The 12629-nt window shown below is 40.8% G+C and overlaps 1 protein-coding gene and 1 long non-coding RNA gene across 3 annotated transcripts in view; one reads left to right on the top strand and one right to left on the bottom strand.

Moving 5' to 3' along the window:
• Positions 1–12629, top strand: part of PRKCQ (protein kinase C theta) — a 48661-nt gene that overhangs the window by 13851 nt on the left and 22181 nt on the right. Inside the window, exons 2-9 of one of the 2 annotated variants that reach the window (XM_052680975.1) lie at positions 3039–3275; positions 3369–3522; positions 4623–4748; positions 8045–8244; positions 9799–9859; positions 11157–11319; positions 11813–11844; positions 11935–12020. In XM_052680975.1, the coding sequence (XP_052536935.1) occupies positions 4631–4748; positions 8045–8244; positions 9799–9859; positions 11157–11319; positions 11813–11844; positions 11935–12020 (660 nt within the window). In that variant the 5' untranslated portion in view covers positions 3039–3275; positions 3369–3522; positions 4623–4630. Of the gene's footprint in view, positions 1–3038; positions 3276–3360; positions 3523–4622; positions 4749–8044; positions 8245–9798; positions 9860–11156; positions 11320–11812; positions 11845–11934; positions 12021–12629 lie in introns of those variants that run through there. The other variant, XM_052680976.1, reaches the window with a different exon arrangement.
• LOC128079622 (uncharacterized) overlaps positions 1–12629 on the bottom strand; it is a 29344-nt gene that overhangs the window by 13736 nt on the left and 2979 nt on the right. The window lies entirely within an intron of this gene.

The raw sequence follows: 12629 nt of genomic DNA on the forward strand, positions 1-12629 counted from the left end.
TTCTTCTGTCATTCCTGATTTCTTTCTGTCTTGGGGAAACTGATCCTCAAATAATGAATTGATTTTGTATGCACAGCTGTGCCTCAAAAAGAGACAAAATTAGGAGACTGACTTCTCAAATCTGGAGATGTTAACTTTTCACTTCCAGTTGGTCCTCATTCAGTAATTTGCCATCTTTTTTCTGCATCATGTTTGCATCCATTTTCATTCAGTGAAACGCAGAAGCATCAATTCAACAGGCAGTTGTCTTCAGTGCAGTTCTGCTGACTTCAAGCAGCAGCTCAGTTCTTCCTCTCTCCTTAACCACAACTGATTAAGGATCCTAAGGACTTTATTACTTCCTAATATCATCCAGGAAAGATTTCCATATGTTGCGCTATTCACCAGGGTGCCAATGAAGGAGGGTATATGCTGAAAACTGAGTAAGCTGCATTTGTTTTTTTATAGGAGAGGTTGCAGGTGGCCCTTTATTAAAGGATTCATTTCATCCTCAATACCTTACAGTAGTACCCTTTCCACTGGGAATTTAAGCAGACACTATCTATACCTATTGCAGCTGCTTCTTAGTGTTCAATTAAACTGTTGCTATTACAGTGAGCTGCTTCTGGAGCTGAGTGTGTTGTTCCTTAGTTGTTTATGGCTGTGAATTTGAGCCAAGTAGCAGTTCCGTAGTGGCAAATGTTGGAGAGATGATCTGGAAAACAGATGTTTGGGCCAAAGCCAAGGTGGTTTCAGGAAAGACAGAGAGAAGCAGGAAGCTGATTATTTGTCTGATTTATTAGACAGAGTGAAGAAATTACTCCAGGGCAGAGCACTCACACAAGGCTGGTACAACACTAAATTTTGGATTTAGACAGGTTTTAGCCAGCTTTTGCAAGGCTTATACAAGCAGCTGTTGGTTTCCTACAGCTAGCACCGAGTGAGCCAAACCTACGTGCTTTGCAGCTGGGAGGAAATGCCTGTTTCATGGTGGCTACTGAACATCTCGTGTGGTAGCCTAGTTTGTGTGAAATCCTAACACAAGTTTTGCAGATCTGATACAGTGCAGTGAAATTTCTGAAAGTTGTAACGGCTTGGGAAACATGATCAAAAATACATCTCTGCATTGGAAGTGTTACATGTGAACTGATTGTACCCAGTCAGCCCCTTTGCTCTCAAAGATGAGAAGGAGATTCAGCACATACAACAGAGGGATGTAAAATGAGTCCAGTTCACCATGGGGTGCTGGTTTCTCTCTGTTCTTTTGTCAAGAGTCCAGATAACTGTTTGCATGGAGACACCACTGCCATGGACATCTAGGATTAAGTGAGATCTGTCCCACATATGGTTTCACAGAATTGCAGATTGTTTGAGACTGGAACAGAGCTCTGGAGGTCATCGTGTCCAACTGCAGTGCTCAGGCAGGGCCTCCTGGACACTGTAGCCCAGGACTATGTCCAAGCAATTTTTGAGTATCTCTAAAGTTGGAGGAGAAACCAGAATCTCTTCAGGAAACCTGCTCAAGAGGTGCTTAAGTGCAAAGCCAAAATGAAATGCAGCACTAGGAAGCTGGGTTTCCAGCTTAGTTTTTCTTGGTTTTAAATATCACTATTTAGGGACCAGATCCACAGATTTGAACATGTACTATGTAGCACATCTAAACTTCAATTTTTGTAGCAATGCTATTAGTAGAACGTGTCTTCACAATTTTAACTACATAATAATGATAATATTCCTGTTATCGAGATTTTTTTCCTACCTAATTTGATCAAATTTCTGTGCTTCTGTCAATAAATGCAGAAATGTGTAAGTGTAGAGTCTTGCTCCTGGGAAAGAATAACTGCAAGTATCAGTACAGGTTGGGACACGACCTGCAGGAGAGGAAGGAGCTGGGGGTCCTGGTGGACGACAGGTCGGCCATGAGCCAGCAGTGTGCCCTGGTGGCCAAGGCCAATGGGATCCTGGGGTGCATTAGCAGGGCTGTGGCCAGCAGATCAATGGAGGTGATCCTCTCCCTCTGCTATGCCCTGGTCGGGCGCACCTGGAGTACTGTATTCAGTTCTGGGCTCCCCAGTACAAGAAGGACAGGGATCTCCTGGAGAGAGTCCAGCGCAGGGCCACAAGGATTATGAAGGGCCTGGAGCATCTCTCCTATGAGGAAAGGCTGTGTGACCTGGGTCTGTTCAGTCTTGAGAAGAGAAGACTGAGAGGATCTTATTGATGTTCATAAGTATCTTAAGTGTGGGAGGCTAAGGGACATGGACAACCTCTTTTCAGTGTGGACAGTGGGTAAGGGCAAGGGAAAACGGCCATAAAGTGGAGTATAGGAAGTTCTGGACCAATATGTGAAGGAAATTCATCACAGTAAGGGTGATGGAGCACTGTAACTGGCTGCAGAGGGAGGTTATGGATTCTCCTCCTCTGGAGATATTCAAGACCCACCTGGAACCTACCTGTGCAGCCTGCTGTAGGGGCCTGCTTTGCAGGGGGATTGGACTTGATGATCACTGGAGGTCCCTTCCAGCCCCTACAGCTCTGTGATTCTGTGAAATTTCAGCCTTTATGCCATGGACTACTCGTAATGTCACTACTGTCACTACTGTGCAGTGTCACAAATGTCCCTCCTGTCAACAGTTTACGTTATGATGTGGAATACCTATAACCAAAAATCATAAAACCATGACATCTCCTTACAGAGCTACTTGTACTTGAATATCTAAATGCAAGTGTCTTCCAGAGAAAGTTCATGAGGCATTTGGATAAAATGTGTCTGCAAAACTCTTCAAAGAGATCACATGGGAAGGAGAGTCTTCATATGTTGTCAGTGCATGGATTGTCCTTACGTCAGGTAAAAAAAATTAGGGAACCACCAACAAAGCCTCCTCTTCTCAAATTGCTATCAAACAGTAACTGTAGTTTGCTGCACGGGCACCTGTTTGCAAAAGTCTCAGAAAGTGTGGCAGCCAGAGTGCTCAACACTTGTGATTGTTTAGGACAGGATAGTTGATGGTTCAGTCCCAGTGCTAACTGTAGCTGTTTGTCTTCATTTCATAAAACAGGAAGAAAGAGAAAATCTCACCATATCCAGGAGGCAAGTGGAACAAAAACCATGCACTAACACAAAGTTCATAGAATCATAGAATCATCTGAGTTGGAAGGAAACCTTTTGTGGTCGTTCAGTCCAACACGCCTTCGATGAACAGGGACATCTATGGCTAGAAAGTTGTTCTGAATTTCACTGTTGGCCTGGACTTTTGCACTGGTACTGATGGAAACTCGTCACTCCATGTTGCTGGGTAAGAGAGAAGGCACTCAAGGAAAAGACTACATCTTGTTTTCTCAGGTTTTCCTCTATCGTTGATGGTCCTCTTTCCTGTCTCCCTGAACAGAAAGTCAAAGATTTAAAGTCAGCCAAACTAGAAGAACTCTTACCCTCATCCTTACATACAAGAAAATCCTTTCCATGTTGTCAACAACTGTGATGACCAGAGAAGCCTCTCTAGCCAAAGACTGAATTTGTGTATCAGGAAATACTATTTACAGGTAAGAAAATGTCATTCCCAGCAATGAATGTAGATTGTCTGATATGTTATCATTGGGATGGAGCATTTCATATGTAAGAGGCTTGGGCTTGGGCTGCATCCCACCCCACATATTGTTCATTTTTTACTGTTGTAGTTGAACAAAGTATTTGGCAGGTAACAGCTGCTGGTAGTTTATTTAACTTCGGTGGTCCAAAGCTCAGACATCTACAGTGAAGTTCAAAATGTCTCTTGCACTCCATTGTCTGGAAGAGAAGCCAAGAATAATGTGCTTAGAAGTTTGCACAAAAGTTGGGTGGTAAATGCCAGTCCCTGGGTCCAGATGACACAAAGATGAGCACCATCTACAGCAGTTAGTAATTGCTGGATTCAATCAATTTTCTCAGTTGAAGCTCTCAAAGAGCCTGCAGAGAAGACGAACCCAAAGGCGTTGTGTTTCCTGGCATCTTGTTTTTTTATGTTTCTGTTTTCAGCTGCCTAAATCCTGAAATCCTTTTTTTTGCTCCACCCTCTACACAGTATGTTTCATACAAGCTGAATTTTCTCTTTATAGATTCACTGATGAGTATGGGTCAGCACCCAGTCAGTTGGAAGCCTAAGATTATTTCCATGCTGTATATAAATAGTATGCAGTTATTTCACGGTTTCATGTTCAACTTCCTGGCTTCTAACAGCCTTATATTCCCAAAACCCCTTCTGTTCACATAGCTTACAGCTTCATGAGCACATGACTCAACATAAATTACAACAAAGGTTGTCCCAGCCAAGAAAACCCTGATTTGGCTTCTGTGTATTGTTCTCTTTTCTGACAGCTGATGTCGAGTCACTAGTCTTCAGAGCTCCTATCGTGGGTCTTTCCAGGCTTGCGATGAGTTCAGCTCCGTAATTAAGCTGACAGCTACATTACATTACACTGCACACATTCAGCAGCACTCGGTCAGTCCATCATCTCGTGGGACAGTGGAGGAAGTCAGAGAGCTTCAGCTGGGTGGATAACTAACGGCTGGTCTACTCCTGACTGGTGAAGATAAGAGGCTGGTTTAAAACCAAGGGAATTTTTAGACTCTTCCCAAATATTGCCTTGTCTTTTGTTTGACACAGGACTTGTCATGTCTCCCTTTCTGCGTATTGGTTTATCCAACTATGACAGTGGCCCTTACCTGCCATCACAAGGGGAGGTGATTAACCCTTACTGTGCTGTGATGGTTAAAGAAGCCGTGGAGTCAGGTAAGTGGGGAGGTGTTAAATGTGCACATGAGTTTTTGTAGGAAACGTGTGCCTTACTGTGCCAATACTGGTGTGTGGGAAGCACGTGGTCGATATTTATAAGGGTTTATAAAGAGCTTTTTGTGGCTAAACATGAGGCAAGGTTGGACTCAGCACCGTGTGCAAGAAAATCTGATTTTAAGATGGTGCTTAACAAAGTCTCTGTCTTCAATGTGAGATTTTTATCAACTGAGTTGCAAGTCCCAGTATGTGACACAGCTGATGAGCTGTGCTGTACTCAGTTTCACTTTTATACAAGCAGCTGTTGTTGTTTTGTCAGTTGGGACTTCAGGCAGATAAAATCTGGGTGTCCTAGAAATATCCTGGAAGAGCTGTCTTTGTTTATCACATTTTCTGAGGAACTGACAGATCCAACAACTTCCAACATTAAATAAAAGCTCTCAAACATCCCCAGGCTTTGCAGAGGGAGTTAATGTCTCTGTGTAATTGCTGTACTCTGTGAAATGTTTGAAGCTGAAACCTTATCCTAAGCTATTTTTTTCTGTCTGGATACACAGATTGTTACACACTTTTCATAATTGAGCAGTGCTGGTATGTCCTTTTCGGGAAAAGACTTCTTATATGTCTTATGCATGCCTTAGTCTTATGCATAGCATTAGTGAGAGGATGAGAAGTTCTTCACTTCTGCTTTTCAACAGCCATGGAGATCAAGACTTCAGTGTTAGGGAATTTCTTATGCTGGCTGTTATTTACATTAAATCTTTGATACATTCGTAACTTGACTTCTGTGATTCTTTTAAAAGTTAAATCAACTCAGAAATCCCTTTTTATTGTTTGAAAAACTCCGTATCTCAAACCTCAAGGGGGTGCTGAAATAGTTTAAAAAATAAACTTCAGACTTTTCAAACAATTCAGTATCTCACTGTTTTAAAAAAGTCAGCATTTATAACATTGAACACTGGCTTTGTTGAAATTACACTTTCAATGATTTTGGAAGATGTGTCTGGTAATTCAGAAGGAAAGAAAATGCTGCATGATAGAATGACGCTGAAGTCTCGCTTTTCACTGAAAATATGATCTATTTCAGCTCTGTGCTTGGTTTGGCTGTTTGCTTTAATGAGACCTTTGAAAGAGTCATAACTCAAACTGAAGCCTCTGCCAGTTCAAAAGTGAATAAGATCAATTTGGGCAGAAAAGACCTATATTTATTTGTCTTAGAGCTGAAAGTGCTTTCTGGCATCTAATGAAAAAAAATATGCAAACTAATGGATATAATTTCTGAGCTGTGGAGAACATTTAATAATAGTAGTAGTAATGAAAATAATAATACCCTACCAGTGAGAAATGGAAAAAAAAAAAAAAAAAAAAAGTACTTGGAAGAACTTTTTTTCCATTTGTGAGGATGAAATAAAGGAACAACGACGTCGTCCTATTAAAAGATTTCTGTTAGCTGAGGTGTAATTGCAATTTTCTGGCAGCTGCTCAGAGCATTCTGGTTCAGCCAGAGGTTTTGATTGCTAATCCTAATGGAATTGTTAAGGTTGGAAAAGACCACTAAGATCATCTAGTCCAAACGTTGACCCATCACCAGGATGCCCACTACAGCATGTCATTCAGTGCCACTACTCATCACGTCAGTGATAGCAACAGGAACTTCCCAGGGTTAATTCATCTCAGTATCACCCGTAGGTGGTGTTGCTCTTAATTTGCTGCTGGTAGAAGGTGTCTGAATCATAGAATCATAGTATGGCTTATGCCGGGAGGAGCCTAAAAGATCATCGAGTTCCAACCCCCTGCCACAGGCTTGGTTGCCAGCTGCTAGATCAAATACTAGATCAGATTGCCCACAGCCTCCTCCAGTCATGTTGATGTCTAAACTCATCTTAAGGTGACTAAGCCACAGTGAGTCCATGGTGGGACATGTCTCTCCTACTTCCACCCTTCTACAAGGACATCAATTCCTGAACAAGTTGGCTACCCTTGCATTGTAGCCCAGGGAAGCAAACGGATTTTGGTGGTGGGATTCATCTCTTCTTAAGGAACACAGCTAGAATGGATCTGGTGAATCACACCTTGGAAATTCCCAGTGCTATCTGCTGACTTTGGGGACAGTTCAGTTTGCTCAGAGGTACGTGTCTGATATACAGTGACATAAGCCCAGTGCTAAATGGCAGAAACTATCTCAACATGACCATCCTGACGAGTTGATCTGTTAGTCTCAAAGAAACAAAAGACAATGAGGGTTGTCTCACAGGACAAATGAGAATAGAGCAGAGAATATCTGAAACAGCTGTTTCTCTGGTTTGTTGGGGTTTTTTTTGCTCACTGTTTACTCTCCAGTTCTCTGACTTCACAGCAAATCTGTGGCTCAACAGTGATGAAATTCAAAACATTTGTATTTTGATACTCTGATATGCAAATGCTTGGCAGAAGTGTCATACCCAGGGAACAGAAGTGTATCAGCTCCAAAGCTTGTACAACGTACAAACATCCCTGATACTGAACCACGTTCTCTTCTATGTGGACAGTGAAACTCCACACCAAATGATTGCCACATAACAGAAGGGGCAGGACATGCCTATGTGCAGAGCTGGATACATAGAAAGAGCTGAATACATAGAATAGAATCACAGAATCATTAATATTGAAAAAGACCTGTAAGAGCATTTATTGTTAACTGCTCTCAGGTAATTGAGGTGTAGCATTTGAGGGTCTGTGCATTACGTCTGAACCTAATCACAAAGCACATCCAGCTTTGGTAAACGTTTTTCATTTTGCATTGCCATGAGACGGATGATACACGTAGCTGATTGTTGGTGGTGGGATACATCTGATTAGATGTGGGTGTTTTATTGTATCATGGGATTTGTCTGATTAGATGTGGACATCTGCATGTGGAGTCCACATTTGGTGTCTACTCAGTGGAGTTAATGCACTCAAGAACAGAAACTGTTTTTCTCTAAGGCATATGCTTGTATTTGGGCAAATGAATACACTCTAACTCCATTGATTTATAGTGACTAAATTCCTTTCACTGGCTCTGAAGGCAGCCAATATTCAGAAAAAACAGATATAAACATACACACTGTAAACACCTTAAGTGAGATGAAACCCTTCCCAGGTTTCACTTCACACAGTAATTTCCTAAGATGCTCCAACATAATCCATCACCCTTCCTGCCTGGAGAAAGACCTTGAAATGGGTGGATAAAACAAATGTGTCTTAGGGACTATAGAATGATGGCCTAGTGCAAATGAAAGCAAGCCCACTCAATCTAAACCACTTCTTGTTGACAGAAAATGGCCAAGTGTATGTGCAGAAGAAACCCACCATGTACCCACCTTGGAACAGCACTTTTGATGCCCACATCAACAACGGCAGGGTCATGCACATCGTTGTCAAGGATAAAAGTGCTGAAATGGTTTCAGAGACCACAGTGGAACTCAAGGTGCTGGCAGAGAGGTGCAAAAAGAGCAATGGGAAGACAGAAATATGGGTGAGCGCTGTTATCTTCTCTTGCAGTGAGTGATGGGGAGCTGCTGTGGGGTGGGGGGAATGCCCTGTGTCTATATATCAGACTGTCAACAACAGGGCAGAAGGAGACGGCCACCATCCAAAGAATAATGTTTTGAGCCTGCTTGCATTTGACTTGAAAGAAAAACTTCCATGCATATCAGCGAAAAGAGCACAGCATATTTATATTGTCTGCTGCTGTTATATTGAAACATGTGCTCTCTCTTAGCAAGGATTCTGTTTCACGTGAGCTGTGCCCACATATTACTTTTCACTTAGCTAACTCACTTGGGAAAATTGGTAATTGAGTGGCTAAATGTGAATTATTCTATGTGCTCTGGGGAAACAGCTTTAAAAATTTAATCTAATATCGAGGAACTGATTCACAGCTGCCTGAGTTCAGAATTATGGCAGAGGAACTCCTTCAAAATCACTGGAGTTATAGTGGAGTAAATTGGAAGTAACAGTCTTCATAAGAATGCTAACTGTAAGGTTGTATGCCCTGACAGTCCAAGCAAGAAAGCTGTTGATAAAAGTCTTTAGTGTATTATCCTGTTGCCATGTCATGAATAACAATAAAGTTGGAAGACATTTGGAGGTAAACTGATTTCCTGGAATTGTTTTTTGCTTTGTTTCTCCTGCTAGTTCTCAAGCTAAGCTGCTTAGGTTAAACACACAGCAGAAAAGTTAAAAATACCTTGGCTACTTAAAAGACTTAAGGGCAAGATTTGATAGAGAATTGCACTTTTAACACGTATCTTGGAAAGAATTAAGATACTTAGGACTGAAACAGAAAACTGAAGTGTCCTGCTCAGGATCACTCCAACCCAAGGATTCAAAGATCTGAAAGGCTGTAGTTTGGTGAAGAAGAGTGGGGAGAAAATAACATCTTTCTTACTTTTCTGTGCAATGGCACTTCTTCATCTGTAAGGAGGAGAAGTAACACAGTTATGTCAGGAAGGCACTGCTGTGATTCTCAGGCTGAAGAAATCTTTGAAAACTTTCCAGATGGGTGGATCCAGATTTAAAACAGGCAAATATGCATGAAGATTGGAATAGATGGGAATTTCTAGACTCAATAGGAAGACCCCAAAACACCTGAGAAAGTCTGTAGCATCACTCATACTGACTATAATGAATGTTGGAATTGGAGACTCAAGTTTCTAAAGATTTCAGCATTCTTTTAAGCACCTATCTGATGATTCTGGGTTTTCAGAGCTTCTCTCACTTTCCCCTTGCATAATCCACAGGGAATAACAAAGTTGTCTCTGTGTATGTGCTCGTCCTGATCTACTGTCTTAAAACTTGCCTGTTATTTCTGTGTTTTAGTCACACTGGTAGTATCATACAGTTTTGATAAGAACTGATCTAACCTTGTCCCTCTACAATTGTTGCCACCTCTCCTTATTCTCCCATACCAGCATGAGCAACCAATTAGAGGTAGCTTGAGTCATATGAAGTAATCAGTTGCTTCTTCGAATAGCTCTATAATGATCACACTTGTCTTTTTTTCTTGTTCTTCACTTGTCACAACCAGCTAGAACTGAAACCTCAGGGACGAATGCTGATGAATGCAAGATACTTCCTGGAAATCAGTGGCAAGTGATTTTGTTTGTTAATTGATAGATGTGATTTCTGGTTATGTAGAGCATACATGCTGTATTCACTGTAAGCAATGATGGCTTTATTACTGATTTATTCATAGGAACTATCACTGTGTTTTGAAATGAACACTTCAGAAATGTAATTTCTGTTGTACGTTGGGGAGGAATTTTATTCCTCTGTGATTTGCAAGGCAAATTTCCGGCTGTTTTACCACTGAAATTGTATGTTTTCTCATTATACAAAGCAGGAATAGATATATAAGGAGCTGGTTCCCTTTGAAATCGTAGTACATGGACAGATGCATAAAGTGTGTACTGTGGTGTGCATTCTAATGCAGTCATAAAGAATAGGATACTACTTACAGTTGACAACACCTAAATGGACATGTAAGTTGTATGCCTAAAATCATGAGCAATCAAGGCAAAACAGGAGCCAAGAGAGTGATTCATCTGATCAGATGCACGTGCCTGCTGTACAGTGAGCTGAGTCATTCATTCACTAGGCTCCACTGTCTGCACCAGCTAGATCTCCACAGACATGAACAAGTGTCTTAGTCATCCTGCACAGAATGACACACGTTTATTTAGATGTCTTCACTGAGGACTGAGTCTCACCTGCTGAGTTCAGTGTGCATGCAAGAAGTGTTTTGTTGAAGGAAATGGGTTGCAACCAAAATGGTCAGTCATGTTCTCCTGTCTTAGATGCCAAAGTTTGTGCTGTCTTTCACAGATGTGAGATGAATCTGTGGGTTATAGACATGGGGAAGGACCTTCCATTTCCATCCTGCAACATCCTACAAAGCTTAGAAAACACAAGTTGTGTTTGTAATTAAAAAGAGCAGGATAACCACCAGATTGGGCAGGGGGCCAGTTTCCACAGAACATCTAGGTAACTTACTGTACAATACACAATTAAATGGAGAAAGAAATTGAAATTGAGGCATTGTGTGTATATGTAGATTTGTAGATATGGGCATGTGCATAAGTGCACGTGTGTATACGCATGTGCAAGAGTTGGCTTGCTTTGCTTTGAGAAGTTTAAAAATGAACTGCAAATAAAACATGGGAACATGGGAAACAGTAAAGCAACTGTTGGTAAGGAAAAATAATTTAGAAAAGAGTATCCTAAGAACATACATATACATATATATATATAAATGTTTCTTTAAAATATTAATTCCCATGAGTGAATCATCAGTTTCAGACATTTAGTATTTTTATCAGCTGCATTTTCTCAAAATGCCTGCTCTGGGCATTGTAACCTAACAAATCTTCTGTTTCCTTTCCTTAGATGCAAAGGACGTAGCCGACTGTGAGAATGAAGCCTTTTTCTCCTTGCATCAGCGCAGGGGAGCCATCAAACAGGCCAAAATCCATAATGTGAAGTGCCATGAGTTCACAGCCACTTTCTTTCCACAACCTACATTCTGCTCTGTCTGTCACGAATTTGTGTGGTAAGTCAAAATAGATCCATGCATTTTCCCCTTTTAACATGAGGGAGCAGCTCTGCTCCTTTGTTGAATATCTGTGCTCTTGTTGTCAGTAAGGGCAGCAGGACCTCAACCTTGGCATCATAAATGCAGGAATTGTTGCATGATTTCCAGGATGTAGTTCAGAGTTGTAATTCCAACTGTGAAAATTCCCTTCATTTTTAGTATATTTTTTATAAATATTTTTGGCTTTGACCTAATGTGCAGGCATCTGTAATCAGCTTACTTTGCTATTTAGATGTTGCAAAATTCAGTAGGTGAATGTGTACTGGAAAGGGTGTGAAAACCACGGTTGCCAGCACTTAGAGAGAATGAAGATACTTAGATTAGAGAAACTCTCTGAAGACTGATAAAAAACAAGACTGTTTTATTCCATTTCTTTCCTAAGTGTTTCTCTCCTTTCTAATGTGGAAGCTTTAAGAAAACTCAGAGTTAACCATTTCTGTCTTTATTTCAGGGGTCTGAATAAACAAGGCTACCAATGCAGGCGTAAGAATTTTTTTTTGTTGTTATCATCATTTACTTGATCCTTCCTTAAGAGATTTTTGCATTAATGCCACAACACACTCGTTCTTTCAGAATGTAATGCTGCCATTCACAAGAAGTGCATTGATAAAGTAATAGCCAAGTGTACAGGATCAGCAGTAAATAGCAGAGAAACAATGGTATGTATTACTACCTGGTTGCTTTTAAAACAACTGTCATTTAGATCTCTCCTACACATCTGTATAACTGCTTCAGCTGAAGTAAAGTATGTGACTGAACAACAAGTGATGTGATCTGATCTGCATCCTTTGGTTTTTGTATGCTCTGTGGTTCTATTAACTCCTATTTGTGATTTACTCAAATGCAGCCACTGAATAAGCAGACGTTGAATCAGGCCTGACATTTTTCTTATGTATGAAGCATAACTCAGGGGGAGGTTATGGGCAAGAGGTGGAAAATTCCCTAGAGGAAATTCTTCACTATCCTGTGTTAGGCAGGATATCACAATGAATTTTTAGAGCAGTACTTTAATATCCCAGTATATGTCACATGAGATTTTGAAACCATCTAGAGGAAGATCTAGCATCCCCATTATTAATTTATTTTTTCTTATATCAATTTGTAATAAAGCTTCTTTTTCATGGGCAAAGGCAGAACTTAAACTCTTGATAGGACCATTGCCTTCTTTCTCCTAACTGTGTTCTGCAGTTTTTTTTTTTTTCCAGTTCCTAATACTTGTTCTCTTTCTACAGTCTTTAGAGATGAGAATCATCTCATCTGTCTTCTCA

The sequence above is a fragment of the Tympanuchus pallidicinctus genome, unplaced genomic scaffold, assembly GCF_026119805.1.
Source record: "Tympanuchus pallidicinctus isolate F22 unplaced genomic scaffold, pur_lepc_1.0 scaffold19, whole genome shotgun sequence".
In the NCBI taxonomy this organism is placed as follows: Eukaryota; Metazoa; Chordata; class Aves; order Galliformes; family Phasianidae; genus Tympanuchus; species Tympanuchus pallidicinctus.